Raw genomic sequence first — 15,095 nt, 5'->3', positions numbered from 1 at the left:
AAATTACAACTATTCAAATAGCACTTTAGTCCCTCGATAATTTGTCAAATTTCACTTAGTCCATAGATAATTATAAAAAAACTGTACATACACGCACACGTGTGCAAAGTATCTAGTTAGAATTAAGGTTGGGATAGTATACATAGGGCATCTTTTATAATATGGTTAATTCTGTGGCTTTTCATCTATTGAACAAGGTTTCACATTTTCTTCAAAATAAATTTTTCTCCAATATTGACATTGTACGATGCTATGAAATCTATTTCTACGCAGCTCCTGCATGATAAAGTAGCATAAAGCTTTCGAAGTTTCCAAATATACTTTTAAAAATTAAATAGGTTGGATTGATTGATTTCAAATGTATTTCTATTATTTAGAAAACTAAGACTATAAATTTTAAATTTACTGCTTACATGTTTATATAACAAATCAAGTAATTTATGATGAATTTTTAAGTTGCATGATTTGTAATTTATATTACTTTGTATTGCTAACATGTAAATGAGTAAGATAAAAGTTCTGAATTTAAAATTGATTATTGTTTATTATAAATAATAAAATTATAATCGAAATTTATAGATTATAATATATATATATATATATATATATATATATATATAGATATATATATATATATAATTAACAATTATGATGTTTTTAAGCATATCAAGATCGTGTCAAGAGACATGTTAAAATTATTACATTTTTAGTAGCTTTCAAACGATGTAATTACTCTACAAACAAAAAAATTACTCCAAGGAATTTTCAAGAGTAATTTAAAATTGATGCCTGATTCCCCTCCATTTCAAATTACCAAAACATAACTGGAAGCAAATATAAATGGATCGCCTCGAAATACAAAATTTCTCGAACTTTATGTAATATTTTCTTAAAAGATTTTAGTACATTTACACGAAAGACCTTTCCATCATTGTTTCTCCACAAATACATACATACAACGAGAGTGGCCAAGATTCTATATCCATCATAGCAAGTATCAAATCAACATTTATCCCGGTAGACAAGATTAACCTTCGGGTTTCGAATCCTCATTACTAACACATGCTTTACTACTCTAGGTATGCAACCTCGATCACGACCCCTAGCCGTGTAGCCGTATCCACCATAACCTCTTCCACCATAGTAAGAGCCACGAAACCGACCACTACCACCTCCCTGAACAGAGCCACGACAACCCCGATACCTTGAAAAATCTCCTAATGTCTGCATTCCAAAAATGCATTGCCCATCTTAAAACCGATGGTAGGAAACCAAGGGGAAATAGAGCTAAACAACCCAAGATTATGACAAACCCATTCGAGAGAGTTGGAAAACCAGTATTCACACTCAGTTTTTAGGGTGAAGAAGGTATAAAGTAAAAAAAAAGTATTAGAACAAATAGGAGAGACCTCGGAATCCAACTTCGTTGTTCCGAATATCTAGTCCTTCCATAATTAGGGTTATTGTCCAGAGCATTACAAGAAAGGGAATCAAAAAAATCATTCTTCTTATAAACAGGCTGCAAGCACACAAAGATAATAGAGTGTTAACCTAAAATTTTGTTCCAAATGTAGAGACTGATCAGATAACAATCAAGAATGAAAATAACCTTGATGGCTTGATCTCAATCTTTGACAGTTCAGTATCATACTCGTCCGGCGAATCATATTCATCACTTCCACTTTCATTTAACACTTTATATTTAGATTGTGATTGATTGCATTTTCCCAAATGACCCCACACTTTGTCCTTGATAAATTTCTCGTTCACTGCCATAAAATCAAATTCTTCGGTAACTTTCTCACAGGGCGTGCAATCTGGTAGTTTGTCTGCATACCCTTTGTTAGCCAGAGAAAGCTGCACGTGTTGAGAAGTAAATAGTAATTATACATAATCAAGTATGTATTTGTATGGCAAAAAAGATACAACCAATTACTTCTAAAATCATTGTCATAAAATTAATAAACATAGATATAAATTTATTCAGCACAATGATCATTCTTGGAGAAATTGGTAATTTATAAAATAGTACAAAGTCCTCAAAAATTACCCCAGATCCTTGTCCGCCAGGCCCTCCGTAGTTGTTACTCAATGGACGACCACCATCATTGGCGAAAAAGAAAAAACGCAAACAATACATAATTAACCAAACCACATTTTATCAGTTTCCCAATCCAAATTGTCAACAGCAAATAGAAAATGAGGTGCTACAAGCTTCAAATATTTTGCACATTAGGACAGTTTGTCGTCCCAGAGACCGAGCGATTGAAAATTAAGGCCACTGTTCTGATTTTTGCTACTTAATGGAGGATTATCTGGTTGTCAGTTGATCGATCACTACTGCACATTCCACTAACTTTCCCAAAAATTGTGCTTGCAATTTTCCGAAAACATTTTAAATTTGCCTAATGGTAGAATTTCCATTTGAGGAACAATAACCAAATTTAAGTATAAATTTCTGTTAAAAATTTTAGTTGATTCAAGACCAAAACCCTAAGTACAGTTTCAAAAAGTTTTACAGATAACGGGAATCCATTGGATACTTGTTTCCATTATCCTTTTCACCACAACCCTATGTTTACCAACTTAACCATTCCACCTTCACTCTTCATAACGTCCAACTTGTCCGATATATGCCCTTACATATACCCACTCACACAACATCAGCCCACAGACTTTAAATAAGGATTTCAATCTCACTACTCCCCCCAAAAAATCTCTGAGTGACCTTTTGAGTACAGAGGATGTGGGCAAGGAAAAAGGGCAGACAGGGGAGGGAAGATGTGAAATATGTTTTTCCTTTATTTTTTATTGTATCGCATTGGGTAAATATAATGAGGTGTAAGAATAATATTATATCAATAAAAAAATATGTTGATCAAGGATCACATCGCAGAAAGTTGAAAAGAAATGTCAAATTCAATTGTAGTGGGTCTTCATAAAATTATACTTTTGAACAAAACAGACTAGAACCCTAAACTTATTTCAAATGTGATCAACCATCATGAAGTATTCAATTTTATACGACTTTTAACCCCAAAAGCTAGTAACAGAGTTTGGTAAAATTCAGTTGGGACCCTAGTAGACACTCATCATTCATAGCATTCAATTCAATCTTAAAGGATGATTTAAGAAGATACAGAAATAATGAAAATAAATGTCTGCTTGTTGATATATTTAAAGAGAACAACCTTGAGAGCTCGAGTATTTGGTAGTAAAGGTAGTATAGGCAGTTGAGCTTCCGTAAACCTTGAGAGCTCGAGTATTTGTAGTAAAGGTAGTATAGGCAGTAGTGAAGGCTGTGGTAAAACCTGAACTACTTTCACATCTTTCTGACTAGTTAGTAAAGTTTGAGGTGGAGAAACAATGCTTTGTCCAGATTTCTGTAGCGGCCCTGGAGTTATATGTGAAGGTGTCGAAGTTTCTGCAAAAAGAGAACCAGATGCCAAAGCAACAGATGTTAAGGGTTGAGAAATTGTCAGATGGGTCAAGGGAACAGGGCCAGGTATTGTGGGCTTGTTAGCTACTGAAGAGTACCAGCACCAGGGCCAGGAATCATGGGCTTGTTAGCAACTGAAGATAGACCTGCATTATCAAGAGCTAAACCAGAGAAAGGAGACAAAATTTGCAAATTAGAGGTCAGTGTTGATGTAGGCATAGCAGAGATAAAGGGAAGGCCAGGAATAGCTGAGGGCGGGAAGGGAATAGAATAGGGCGATGAGCGAGGGGTTAAGGTGTGAGTATGAGGGGTGGGGTGGATTATACACTTATACTTATGCTTGTGGAATAAAATTCTTTCTATGCATGTGCTGGATAAGATTGGCTCTCGGTGAACTTTTGTGTGGCAAGATTCTTCCAGCAATACTTCACGTCATACATTCTAATATTCATGATGCACTTCCGAAACTAGAGAGTCATTGCTTCAATGAATGGCGTTGGACGGTCCAAGGTGTTGCAGAGGGATCGGAGGTAGATAAAACGGTTTACTCGAGTTGCTGGAGCTTTTTCCAATTTGTTGACTGGATAATTTCTCGAGATTGTCCGTTTTTAATAAACTTTTTTGTTTTTGGGGGGGGGGGGGTTTTATTTGGGGCATTGGAGATCGAAAGTTGCGGCTTTGGTGGACATCTTTGCCTGCTGATTGGAAAACACTAGAGAAAAAGTTCGTCTCCGGCAAACATGGAAAGGAAACTGCTAATCGTTAGACGTTTGAGAAATATGCTGTGGAGCTGAATGAAACGACCATGCAGAGTCTTGTTCAAGACGTTTCCATCTCAAAGAGGCCTCTGATCTGAGTGTGTATCAAGTTCTATACAGTTTAACATAGTAATAACTGTATCAAGCAACGCTCACCGAGCTCGTTGACACAGAGGTATTAATGGTTTTTCTTGACTTTATTCTAACTGATGTGGCAGGATGTTCTTGTTGGAAGCAGTTTCATGATTTTATTTGATTGGCTGTTGTGCTTCTATTGGACACAGAAGGCCTATGGGATGGTTACGAAAATGGTTCAATCTCAGATTTAAGGTCACGAGATGGATGAAGTAATATCATTACTTTGGTTTTGAAATAAGCCCAGGTAATATAACTTCTTCTGAAGATAATGATTTTTCCTTATAATTATATGTGGCAGATGTATAATGCTTTTTAATAACCTTTTTGAACATAAGTGTATATTTTTACGGCTCAGATGACCTTATGATGGTTTATGTATATTTGAAAATATAATGTTAGAATTAAGTGTTTCGCTGTCTAGTGAAGGGCAAAATTCGCAGTCCATATTATATCTATTAATACTGATTTTAGATCACCTTTATGATTAAATATTCGGTGTGAATACACTTAAAAAACCAAACAGTCCTAAATTCTATTGCATGATTTTCCTCCTTCATGCCGAGTGTTAGATCTTGGTTTCCGGTGGACATGATAAACGGGAACAACGAGTCTCAACAAACATGTCATTACAAGTTTAGAAATATTACAATCCGGTATCACGACTAAAAGTAAAACACGGGGGTCTCTCGTCCGATAGACAGAGATAATTGTCCATCAACATTGTCGAAAAGAGACGTTTCGCTCTAGGATTGCAGCCAAATACAAATTTGATTGAAAACTTAAAAAACAACAAAATTGCCACAAAGAGGTGGTGAATAGAATTTTGACGCGGACACATTAAGAAAAATCATCCAGTATAATTGGGTGTTGGTTGTTCTTAACTCAATTGGGTCATTCTCTCTCAATCAGGCAACGATTTTCAATTTTTAATTTTGACGAAGCTAAATTTAGAGAAGAAAACGGTTAAATTTTATACAGTAACAATTTTGGTCTTAGTTTAGTGATAAATTTGTTTTAGAAAAATTAGATTCAACAAGTGCAAATCTTTCTATTGATTTATCACACGAAATACTTTCAATGCGGACTTAAAAAATTAGTCGTTGATTAAAAAAAAAAAGATTTAATTAAAGAATTTGGTAGTTTAAATAATAAATTTACTTTGGTTCGCATATTTGAAGTGATCATGTGAAAAGGTTCTCATATATGGATTACTATTGTTGGGTGCAATTAATGTCCTCTCTTAGTAGAGCGATTCGAACGCTGTGCTTGAAGCTACTGTGCAGTTTTAAAAGATTTGAATTGCCACCATTACTACTACGTTATAACTTTTGGTAAAGCGGCAAACGCTCAGCTCTACACATATATTGATTGTATAATTTCGTGGAAACATTAAAAAAACTGCTTACATATAGAGTTTTTTTGGCGAAACACACCGAGTACAAAAAATTGCTCAACTTAATATTTGTTATTTAGAAGAATGCGGTTTAACTTATGAAGTTTTTTCAATTTCTTTGAAATACCAGTCCAAAATACTTCTGAGTATCACTGAGTATATTGGAAATATTCTAAACCATCACTAGAAATTTTTAATTTAGGTGCCATTGTTGAAAAAATAATTTAAAATGTGGTATATGAATATTTGAATGTTGAAAATAGAGTTGTAAATATTGAAAATTAGTGTGTGATGATGTAGGGTGATATGAATTTATGTTTTGGTTGGATTGTGTAAAGAAACCTATAAAATAGATTCTCTCATTGTAAAGACAATAACAATTGAGTAGAGAGAAAAAATTTATAAAGTTGTGTAGTTTGGTTAACTTTTGGAGTTTGCAGATTTTACTTTTTACCATAATTTTTACTTTTTTCCACACATTATCAGCACGAAGATCTAAAAAGTCACTACATACGTTTCCAGCTCCAAACGAATAAAAAGGTAACAAAATTCAAATAGGGAAAATGACTATGAGTCAAAGCTGAATTTGCATACCCGAATATGTGGTACACGCACACTATCCTCCGAGTTAAAAGATATTCTTGGAACATAAAACCAAACAAAAAAACAAACGGTGAATACAAATCAGGTCCTGTAGACTTGATAAAGGATGTGGTAAAGACACAAGTTTGTTACCTAATGGTACAAAATTTTTGATCAATGATGCTTTTATATTCACCACAATCGAAAATAAATTGTTGAGTTTAATGATATTACTTCTCATGGGATATGCACGCAAACATGAATGAAGGGAATGAGAAATATATGGTTGTCTTAATCACATATTAAATCAGGAAGAAATATGTGATTGAAAAACTCCATGCTCCCTACTGGATTGCATATACACAATAGTCTCATTGAATCAAACATGCAGTTGATAATTCTTCGATTCTAACCAATTGGCTATGAATCGATTGGAAAAAAAAAAAAAAAAACTCCTGGTTCAACAATGATGCGAAGAATTATAGAAATACAATGGTCATACACTGAAAAGACCAGAAGATCTTTCAGAATAATAAGTTTCAATGTAAACGCATCTGTTCTACTTGGAAAAACTTATTATAAGACTCATACAGTCAAGAATCCAAACTGAATGCACCAATGTTTTTTTGAACGTATTCAGTGGTGATATTTGGGACGCAATCCATCCACCATGTGGACTCTTCAGATACTTTATTGGTATGATTGATGCTCCCGCAGATGGTCACATGTATTGTTATGTCAATCTCCGAAATGTTGTCATTTGCAACGATTACTCTGCTCAATAATAAAATTGAGGAATCAATTTCCCGATATACAATCAAGAAAATAGACTTGATAATGTCCTGGTGAATTTACTCCCGAATTCAATGATTATCGTATGTCTAATGGGATCATGGTTGAGCATCCTGTTCTCATGTACATACACAATAATGGAATTGGCCGAATCCATTGATTTAAACGTCTGCAAATGATTGCTAGACTCAATGATATGAAAAAAAGCCCTGATTTATCTATATGGGGACATGCAATTTACATGCTGCTTCATTAATTCGCATCAAACCAGTGCATATCATATATACTTCCCATTGTAGTCTTGCAATTTGGTAAGACTCAACATTTCTCATTTCGAAATTTTTTGTATGTATGGGTAGTGCCGATTGCCTCAAGAAAGGTTGGAATTTATACTGTTTGATAGTCCATCATCATTTGAATATCTTGAACCTCAGACAGGCGACGTGTTAACAGCACCGTTTTGCTGATTGTATTTTAATGAGGAAATTTCCCAATGTTAGGGGAGTGAGAACAGAGAACATACCGAAAAAGGACAATGGTAGATGGCTATGTATCTACATTTGTTACATCTGGATCAAGAATAATCAAAACAATGGAAAAATATGTAAACCAAATGGTAACACTTGCAAAGCAATAGCAAATCAACACAGATGCAGTTTGCAGACACAAAAGCGGGGTAATTAAATCAATACTACATGCTGCAACATGCCCCTGCCGAATTGAAATCAAGAACAAATGGAACATACTCATGATGTCATTAAACGCCTGAAGCGTTGAAGGCCAGTCGTTCAAGGATAAAAATCCTGAAAAGAAAATTCATAAAGAAACACGATGATCACAAAATAAATAATGATGTTCTGAAGAAACAGATGATGATTCACAAATATGAGAATGGTGTTCCTGAAGAAACACGCTGATGATGAAAATGTTCTGTCAGAACCACAAATGACGAGTAATCATGAAATCTCTATCAATTACATTAATACTGGAAAATATGGAACCGAAAAGATATAGAGAAATTGATGATATATTTTTGATAATGTGGCAATCGCATCATAAATGATATGAAGATCATGAACCAAAATTTTGGGTGAATGTAAAAATGGTCAGGTTGGATAAAATGTAAAGTGTCATCCAGGTGAAATTGGATTCGCTAAATAAACGTAATTTTTATTTGGACCTATAGTCCTTACACCTAACATGTGTAAAAACCTGTTGTATACACTGAGTTGTTTATTCGAAATGAAATTGAGAAAAATGAAATAGTAGATATAAAGCTCGACTTGGTGCACAAGGTTTTCTCAAAGGCCTGGAATTGATTATGGAAGAAACGGTTTCTCCGTTGTGATGGCTGCAATTAGAGTTTCGGTATTTGATTAGCTTGGTATTATCTTAAAATTTTAGAAATGCGTCCTTATGGATGTTGTTACAGCTTACTTATATGATCACTTGAAGTAATATATATATAGTATGAAAATCCCTGAAGGATTAGAGCCTGAGCAACAAAGTTTCAAAAACCCAGAGAATGTTTCTGTGAAATTACAAAGATCATATATGGGTTAAAGCAATCCGTTCGAATGTGGTAAATCGACTAAGTGGTCACTTGATGAAAAGGGATATGTAAAATAATTCAATATGCCTTTTTTGTTTCATTAAGAAACACAAACATCCGGATCGTCAATTATGCTGTAGTGTTGATGATTTAAACTCATGGGAACGGATAAAGAAATCAAGAAGTGTGGTCATACTTGAAGGAAGAAATTTGAACTGAAGGATCTTGGAAAAACCAAGTATTTCTGGGTTTACAAATTATACACAAAAGAGGGGAATGTTTTGTTCACAGACCAATCTATACGAACAATATCCTTACAAAACGTTTTAATATGTGATAAATCAATCCTTGTAAGTACTCTCAATGGTTGGTAGATCATAACATAGAAACAGGATCCATTCCGTCCATGTGAAGATGAAAGAATTCTTGGTCCAGAACGTACCATTCTAAGTGCTATCGGTGCCCTTATGTACCTTACAAATTCTACAAGGCCTGATATATTTTTGCCGTGAATCTGTTGCGCAAGAGTTAGCACATATCCCAACAAAGAGACACTGGAACGGAATTAAACATATATTCCGTTATCTAACGGAACGACAGACTAGGATTTTTTGTATTCAAAAGATGCTAATCCGTATAATTGGTTATGCTGATGCTGGACACTTATCTGATCACACAAAGCACGTTCCCAAACTGGATATGTATTTACTCGGGAGGCACTGCAATATCTGGCGTTCACAGAAACAAACGCTCGAATACAACTTCATCAATCATGCCGGAGATTAATTGCACTACAGAAGCCAGTCGTGATGTGTGTGGTAAAATCACATGACCCAACATATCAAATCTCTGACGGATTTCATTTCGACGAGAAGGCCTGTGATTACTATTTGAATGATAAGTTGATTTGCTGCACCTTGTTTCGCGCATCGAAATGCAGGAAGTAGCGGACTACCATGTTACACTTAAATCGCGACAGATAACTACATATTCCTCCTAAGTTCTTCGCTTTCACCAAGGACTAGAGAAGAATAAATGTATTGACTGTTCGTCACATCAATCAAGTGAAAACTCATCAGATCTCTTCTACAAAGGCACTACTATCGCAATATTCAAAAGCACAATATATATTTGGGATGGCGCAACTACGACAATATCAAAAGCACCATATATAATATGTGGATGCGCGAATACTACGACAATATTCACAAGCCACTACTACTACGACAATATTCAAAATAAAAAAATGTATTGAGTCCCCTCATGTTGTTTGTCTTTAAATTCGACGACCAACTACAAATAGATTTATATTACTAAAAACATTTATTTTGTAACAATCAGTAAGAAAAATATGAAACAAAAATCAAACAACCAAAATGCAGGATTTTGGCTTCAAGATTATCGTGAGAAAATGTCGTACAAAACTAAAAATTTTAATTTTAATTTTCGTTGTGATTGATATGATTTGACTTTAGTCTTAAACTTGTTCAAATTTCAATTTCTCAGACAACGAAATTTTTGTATTAGTTTTTAGTAGCAAAGAGATTTTTTTGTTCCGTCTTTTTTGTGTGCAAGAGACCACTAATCTACCTAATGTATGTTATTGATCGCATCATTCCTCAGAGCTTATGTTGCTTAGATAAGTTCTAAATGTGCGTAACATGAGATTTATTCTTGTCATAAACGAGTTCGAGTATAAGAGAAAATCAATATCAGTAATGTCTTCCAGACAAATATATTCTAAAAAATCACGGGAGTATTGGGAATGAACATCAAAATTTAAAAAAATAACATGACCTAAAACAAAAAAAAAAAACACAATTCAACTACAAGTTCTGAAATTTCAATTTTCTTAGAGAAAAAATAAGGTTGTCCCACAACATGTTGAAGTATACACTGCTCGTGTTGGCGTCACACCTATTCATGTAAACTATCAAGATCAAGAGCAACACGCACTATAATACATCAGAGCTTTTGCGCATCTTTATCTTCTGTTCTCACAATTATTCTTCATATAAAATTTAGTTTATTATTATGTATATAATAGGCAAAAATCTTGTGTGAGACGATCTGTCACTGGGTTTATTTTGTGAGACGGATCTTTTATTTTGGATAATCCAACGAAAAAATAGTTATAACGTGGTGTTGGGTGATTGGGTAGGCATAGATATTATTTATCCTCTCTATCCGGTGTTTGGTTGGGGTGATTATTTCAACCAAGTCGATCCCCTCCTAGATGATTAGGTTATATTAGGTAGGTTAAAATTAATACTCCTCACCCCCTAGGATTATATTATCCACTCTAATACTACCATCTCTATTTTTCCAACTTTTACCCTTCTCCTAAATTCACCCACACAAAATCACTAACCACTTCCCGCCAACGAACTGCCAATCTACACCCGTCGCGCCGGCCACCGACCGCTCTACAACGCCGCGGACCGTCCAACCGCGCGGCCGACGCGGACCGGCCCCGGACAGGCGATGGACCCGCCGCCAGACAGCGTTTAGCGGACGTTTGCAAAACCACCAGGTTCGCAAACTACTGAAACAGGTTTTTTCTTTTGCACACATCCCCGGCGTAATGCCCAAATTGCATTCATGATTCTCCGAGAAGCCGAAAGAACCTAATTCAAAACCAGATCGGCGACGTTTCTCAAAAACCGTCGCTAATAGCGACGATTTTTTTTCCGGAAACTGACACACCATTTCCGGACCGGCCCCGCGTCGGAGGGAAGGGCAATTTCGTCTTTTCATCCCAAAATTCAAACCTTATCCTACAGTTAAAAATCTTACCAAACATAATATTATTTACCCATATTTGACAATCCTACCCAAATCATTTCTTGTTCACGTTAACGTACTACTGCATTAGTTGGTATCACTATCCTTCCTATCACTTCCAACCACAAACGCAAGCCGTAAGAGTATTACTTTTTATTGTGAACTATGGGTAAGGTTGACCCGTCTCACAGATTGTATCCGTGAGACGGCCTCACATGAGACCATTTAGATATAATATTAATTGTTTTTTTTTTAATCCTATACATAGGTATTGCTGAAAAATACATACCGACAAACCTTTATTTATTTACTATTCGAAAATTTTACCAAGCACAGTTGGTCTCAGCAGAGAATGGTATGTGATGTGGTTTCCAATCCCATTACACATTATCATCTTTGTTCTGAGTATCAAATCATTCCAATAGCAAAGATCTCATCATATGGCACTCCGTACTTCGATCTGCCCTATCGATAAAAGAAGACGACCCTTTTTGTCACACGCACCGGCTCCATTTTGGTCCCCATTTTCTACACCAGCAATCGGTCGGCAACTATTAATTTTGTTAGTCGACTTATTTAATTATCACACTATTCCGGGTCAATATGTTCTTGATGAAATCAGTATCAGGCTGTCATGAGTATTTTCAGCCTAAACAAGTGCTCAAGAATTGGCTTCCCAAAAGTTTTTCCCGTTTTATGCCCTATAATATAATTAGTGACATTTTAGGTAATCAGTTCAATACTTCTTAAAAGTAAAATAATACAACAGATTAATAAGGCTGTACATGGCAGGTACGCATATACACAAAACTGGCAAATTTATCTCGACTTCAAAGCAACTACTAAACTATCGCCAAACTCACACGGATTATTGTTCAACTACATCTCCAAGTGACCAAACAAGTTATAATCACAAGCTGGGTGGGTGGGGTGGGGTTCAAACGCTGGTAACTTACCAGGAGGAAACCCTGAGCCCATGATGATGGCTTGAATCCTCCAACTAAACAATTTTGACACGGATGACGATTTATCCTTCCTCCTTTTCAGCTTCCAGCTCCAAGCGTGTTTTTATACAGACCTCCGAAGACTGGATGGTCCAAAAAAATTGAGGCGGCTTGAATTAGTGGCCCTTGTGTTTTTCTATTTTTTCAAACTTGGTAGCAAATTTACAACGTGATGCAGCCGCGGCATCCTCCTTCAGAACGAAAGATAGTCTTAAACCAAATCCGGTATTTCCTAGAACTAGACTCTTCTCAACCACTCTTTCTTTGATCCTAAGTTGGCTCGCAGTTGTTTGGTTCAAGGAATAATCGTCTGAATGCATGGCATCTGAAACCGCGAAGAGCACCAGTACTGGGCTCAGCTTCTTTCTTTCTTTCTTCTCTCATATCTTTCTCCTGGTGCTACCAACGGTAAAAGGGATCTGCCAGCTGTTCTTATCTGAAACCGACAATAAGGTTTATTTTTTGAATGACATACGAGATGATTTGTTTATCAACGAAAACTAACCATCTTCCACTTGGCAGCACCAAAGTTTCAGCATTCCTTCAGCATCATATCCTCCGATCTTTTTCGAGCTCCCTATAAGTCCATACTCGCAACTTGTCGATCTGTGAATGACAATCTCATGTCTGCAGCAGCAGACTGTCATTGAAAGCTCCATATCTTCTGAAACATCATAGATGACTATACAACCACAGCAAACAATGCACGAAAACTAGTTGAGCATTTGTGTTAAACAACAGTATACCTTTGTAGATAATATTTCCACTTGTTTTTCTCTCGCATTGAACCGCACACCTTTTGCAATCATGACTCACAATCACCACACCATATATTAAAAGGCATCTCAAACCTGTAAAAGCAAGAGCATAAGTTATGAATTCATCATCCTACGCATCTTAAAACACACATAGATATCCATCAACACACTTTCAATCATGTGTGTCAATGTGCAAGACACATTATTCCTTTAGTGCAGATGATGAGATGCAAACATTTGTTAGTTGGTTTTCAACTCGTGACGCTATTCATCGATGAGTAATAATTACCATTACAAGGTACGTAGTCTCTCTTCACCAGTCCAATTATTAATGTGACAGACACATACACAGTTCATTTTTAAATGATAAATGTGATTGATATGCTTAGCCAGTCACAGGAAATTAAATTGTGTCAGACCAACTGCCCCATGAGGATCAAAAAACTCTTTCCTGGTATGGAGGGAAGCTGGTCTACAATTGCCCTCATCGAAACAAACTAAAAATTACATGACAATGTTCTGTCCACGAACACGCTAGTTGCATTCCATGGAATCCAATCTCTAACAGTTCTCATATCATGAACATTTGGCCATAAATTTTTCATGTATCATTTCATCGAATGTTTTGTATCACCCAGGAGCATCTTTCAAATGGACTAAAAGCTGATTGTTCAGCTCTACTGTGAAAATTCCCAAAGGGAATCCTAATCAAAAAATTGCACACGGTTCATTTCTCTTGGCGAGCAATTGCGATTAAACAAAAAAAATTACAAGAATTTTCTTATCGGCCAGTCCTCAGAAAAAAAACAAAATAACAAGAAAACGAATCACTCAAATTGCCTAACGCATTTACTTATTATCAAGATGCCTGTATCTCGATTTTTCTGCTCTCTCCCGCAAGCATGTTGACCATGAATTTGTTGCCCACCCCTGAAGAATATGAGCGTATAAAAATAGGTGGAATACTATGTAATACTATCATGACAATCACTTAAACGAAATTACACTACACAGTACCTTTTTTTGGGATCCCATTCCGGGGGTAGTAAAAATTATCTGCCCTTGCAGCTGGCAGAGAGACTGCAGAACCAACGAATTCACTTCAATCTACTTGATAAACAAAAAGTTTAAGCAAAACACCAATCCTAGAGATAAATCAAGTGGAATAACATATAAAGAAGTAAATTAAGGCAACATAAGCAATTTATAACTGTCACTTGTAAACGTGGAAAAATATATAAAACAACGGTGCTGTAGGCAAGATGTTCAAACAAAATTCAAGATAGATATTTTTAGTATAAGAACGAATTTTGCAGACGCTCATCTCTTATTATATCAATAGAAATCAATTCAAATTTCATTCCTGGTAATCTGACATTTCATTGCAAAATCGTTCACTTTTCACAAATCAACGTATAATTTTCCATAAATCCCAGACAATTTTTAAAAAAGTACAACAAGCATAGAGGGAATAGATACCCCCAGAAGGCTGACAAAGGAAACTGAGCCTCCTCCATAGTCCCATCCCCCCACAATAACATGCAACTTTTCTATTTTCATGAAAATTTTCACCTAGAATATTTCAACCCTAAGTCAGTTTTAGGTCAGTTTCATGTCTCAAACCCTATCAACTCAACTCTGGAGAAAGCAATTAAATTCAACAGATTATCTCATAAGAGTGCTTAATGTTTCCACCATCCTTCAAACCAGCCAACAAATCGGGGTAAAAAAATCTAAAACAACAGTTCAAACCGAGAATTCAATATGCACATAACCGCAAAATCTTATAATCCTGATCCATGCAATAAAACCATAAGTAAACCAAAAAAGAAATAAATTAACGCCCATTTTGTGATGTCCTCTCTTTTCTTCCGATCTGATTTGAAGAAGGCGAG

The 15,095-nt window shown here is 35.6% G+C and overlaps 1 protein-coding gene and 1 long non-coding RNA gene across 2 annotated transcripts; both read right to left on the bottom strand.

Moving 5' to 3' along the window:
* Nucleotides 1-810: 810 nt before the first annotated feature.
* On the bottom strand, nt 811-1,813 carry LOC140834236 (uncharacterized). The gene is made up of 3 exons (XR_012118672.1): nt 1,610-1,813; nt 1,410-1,519; nt 811-1,224 (listed from the first exon to the last, which is right to left on the bottom strand). It is a non-coding gene; the product is annotated as an uncharacterized lncRNA (long non-coding RNA).
* Nucleotides 1,814-12,558: 10,745 nt separating this feature from the next.
* On the bottom strand, nt 12,559-14,717 carry LOC140835475 (uncharacterized). Its single transcript, XM_073200969.1, has 6 exons — nt 14,680-14,717; nt 14,519-14,571; nt 14,218-14,280; nt 13,189-13,293; nt 12,948-13,106; nt 12,559-12,767 (listed from the first exon to the last, which is right to left on the bottom strand). The coding sequence occupies exons 1-6, from the start codon at nt 14,715-14,717 to the stop codon at nt 12,559-12,561; spliced, it is 627 nt and encodes a 208-aa protein (XP_073057070.1).
* Between the last annotated feature and the right edge of the window lie 378 nt (nt 14,718-15,095).

Source organism: Primulina eburnea, chromosome 6 (assembly GCF_022965805.1).
Source record: "Primulina eburnea isolate SZY01 chromosome 6, ASM2296580v1, whole genome shotgun sequence".
Lineage (NCBI taxonomy): Eukaryota > Viridiplantae > Streptophyta > Magnoliopsida > Lamiales > Gesneriaceae > Primulina > Primulina eburnea.
The sequence above is the reverse complement of the archived record's forward strand: the minus strand, read 5'-3'. Positions and strand labels throughout refer to the sequence as shown.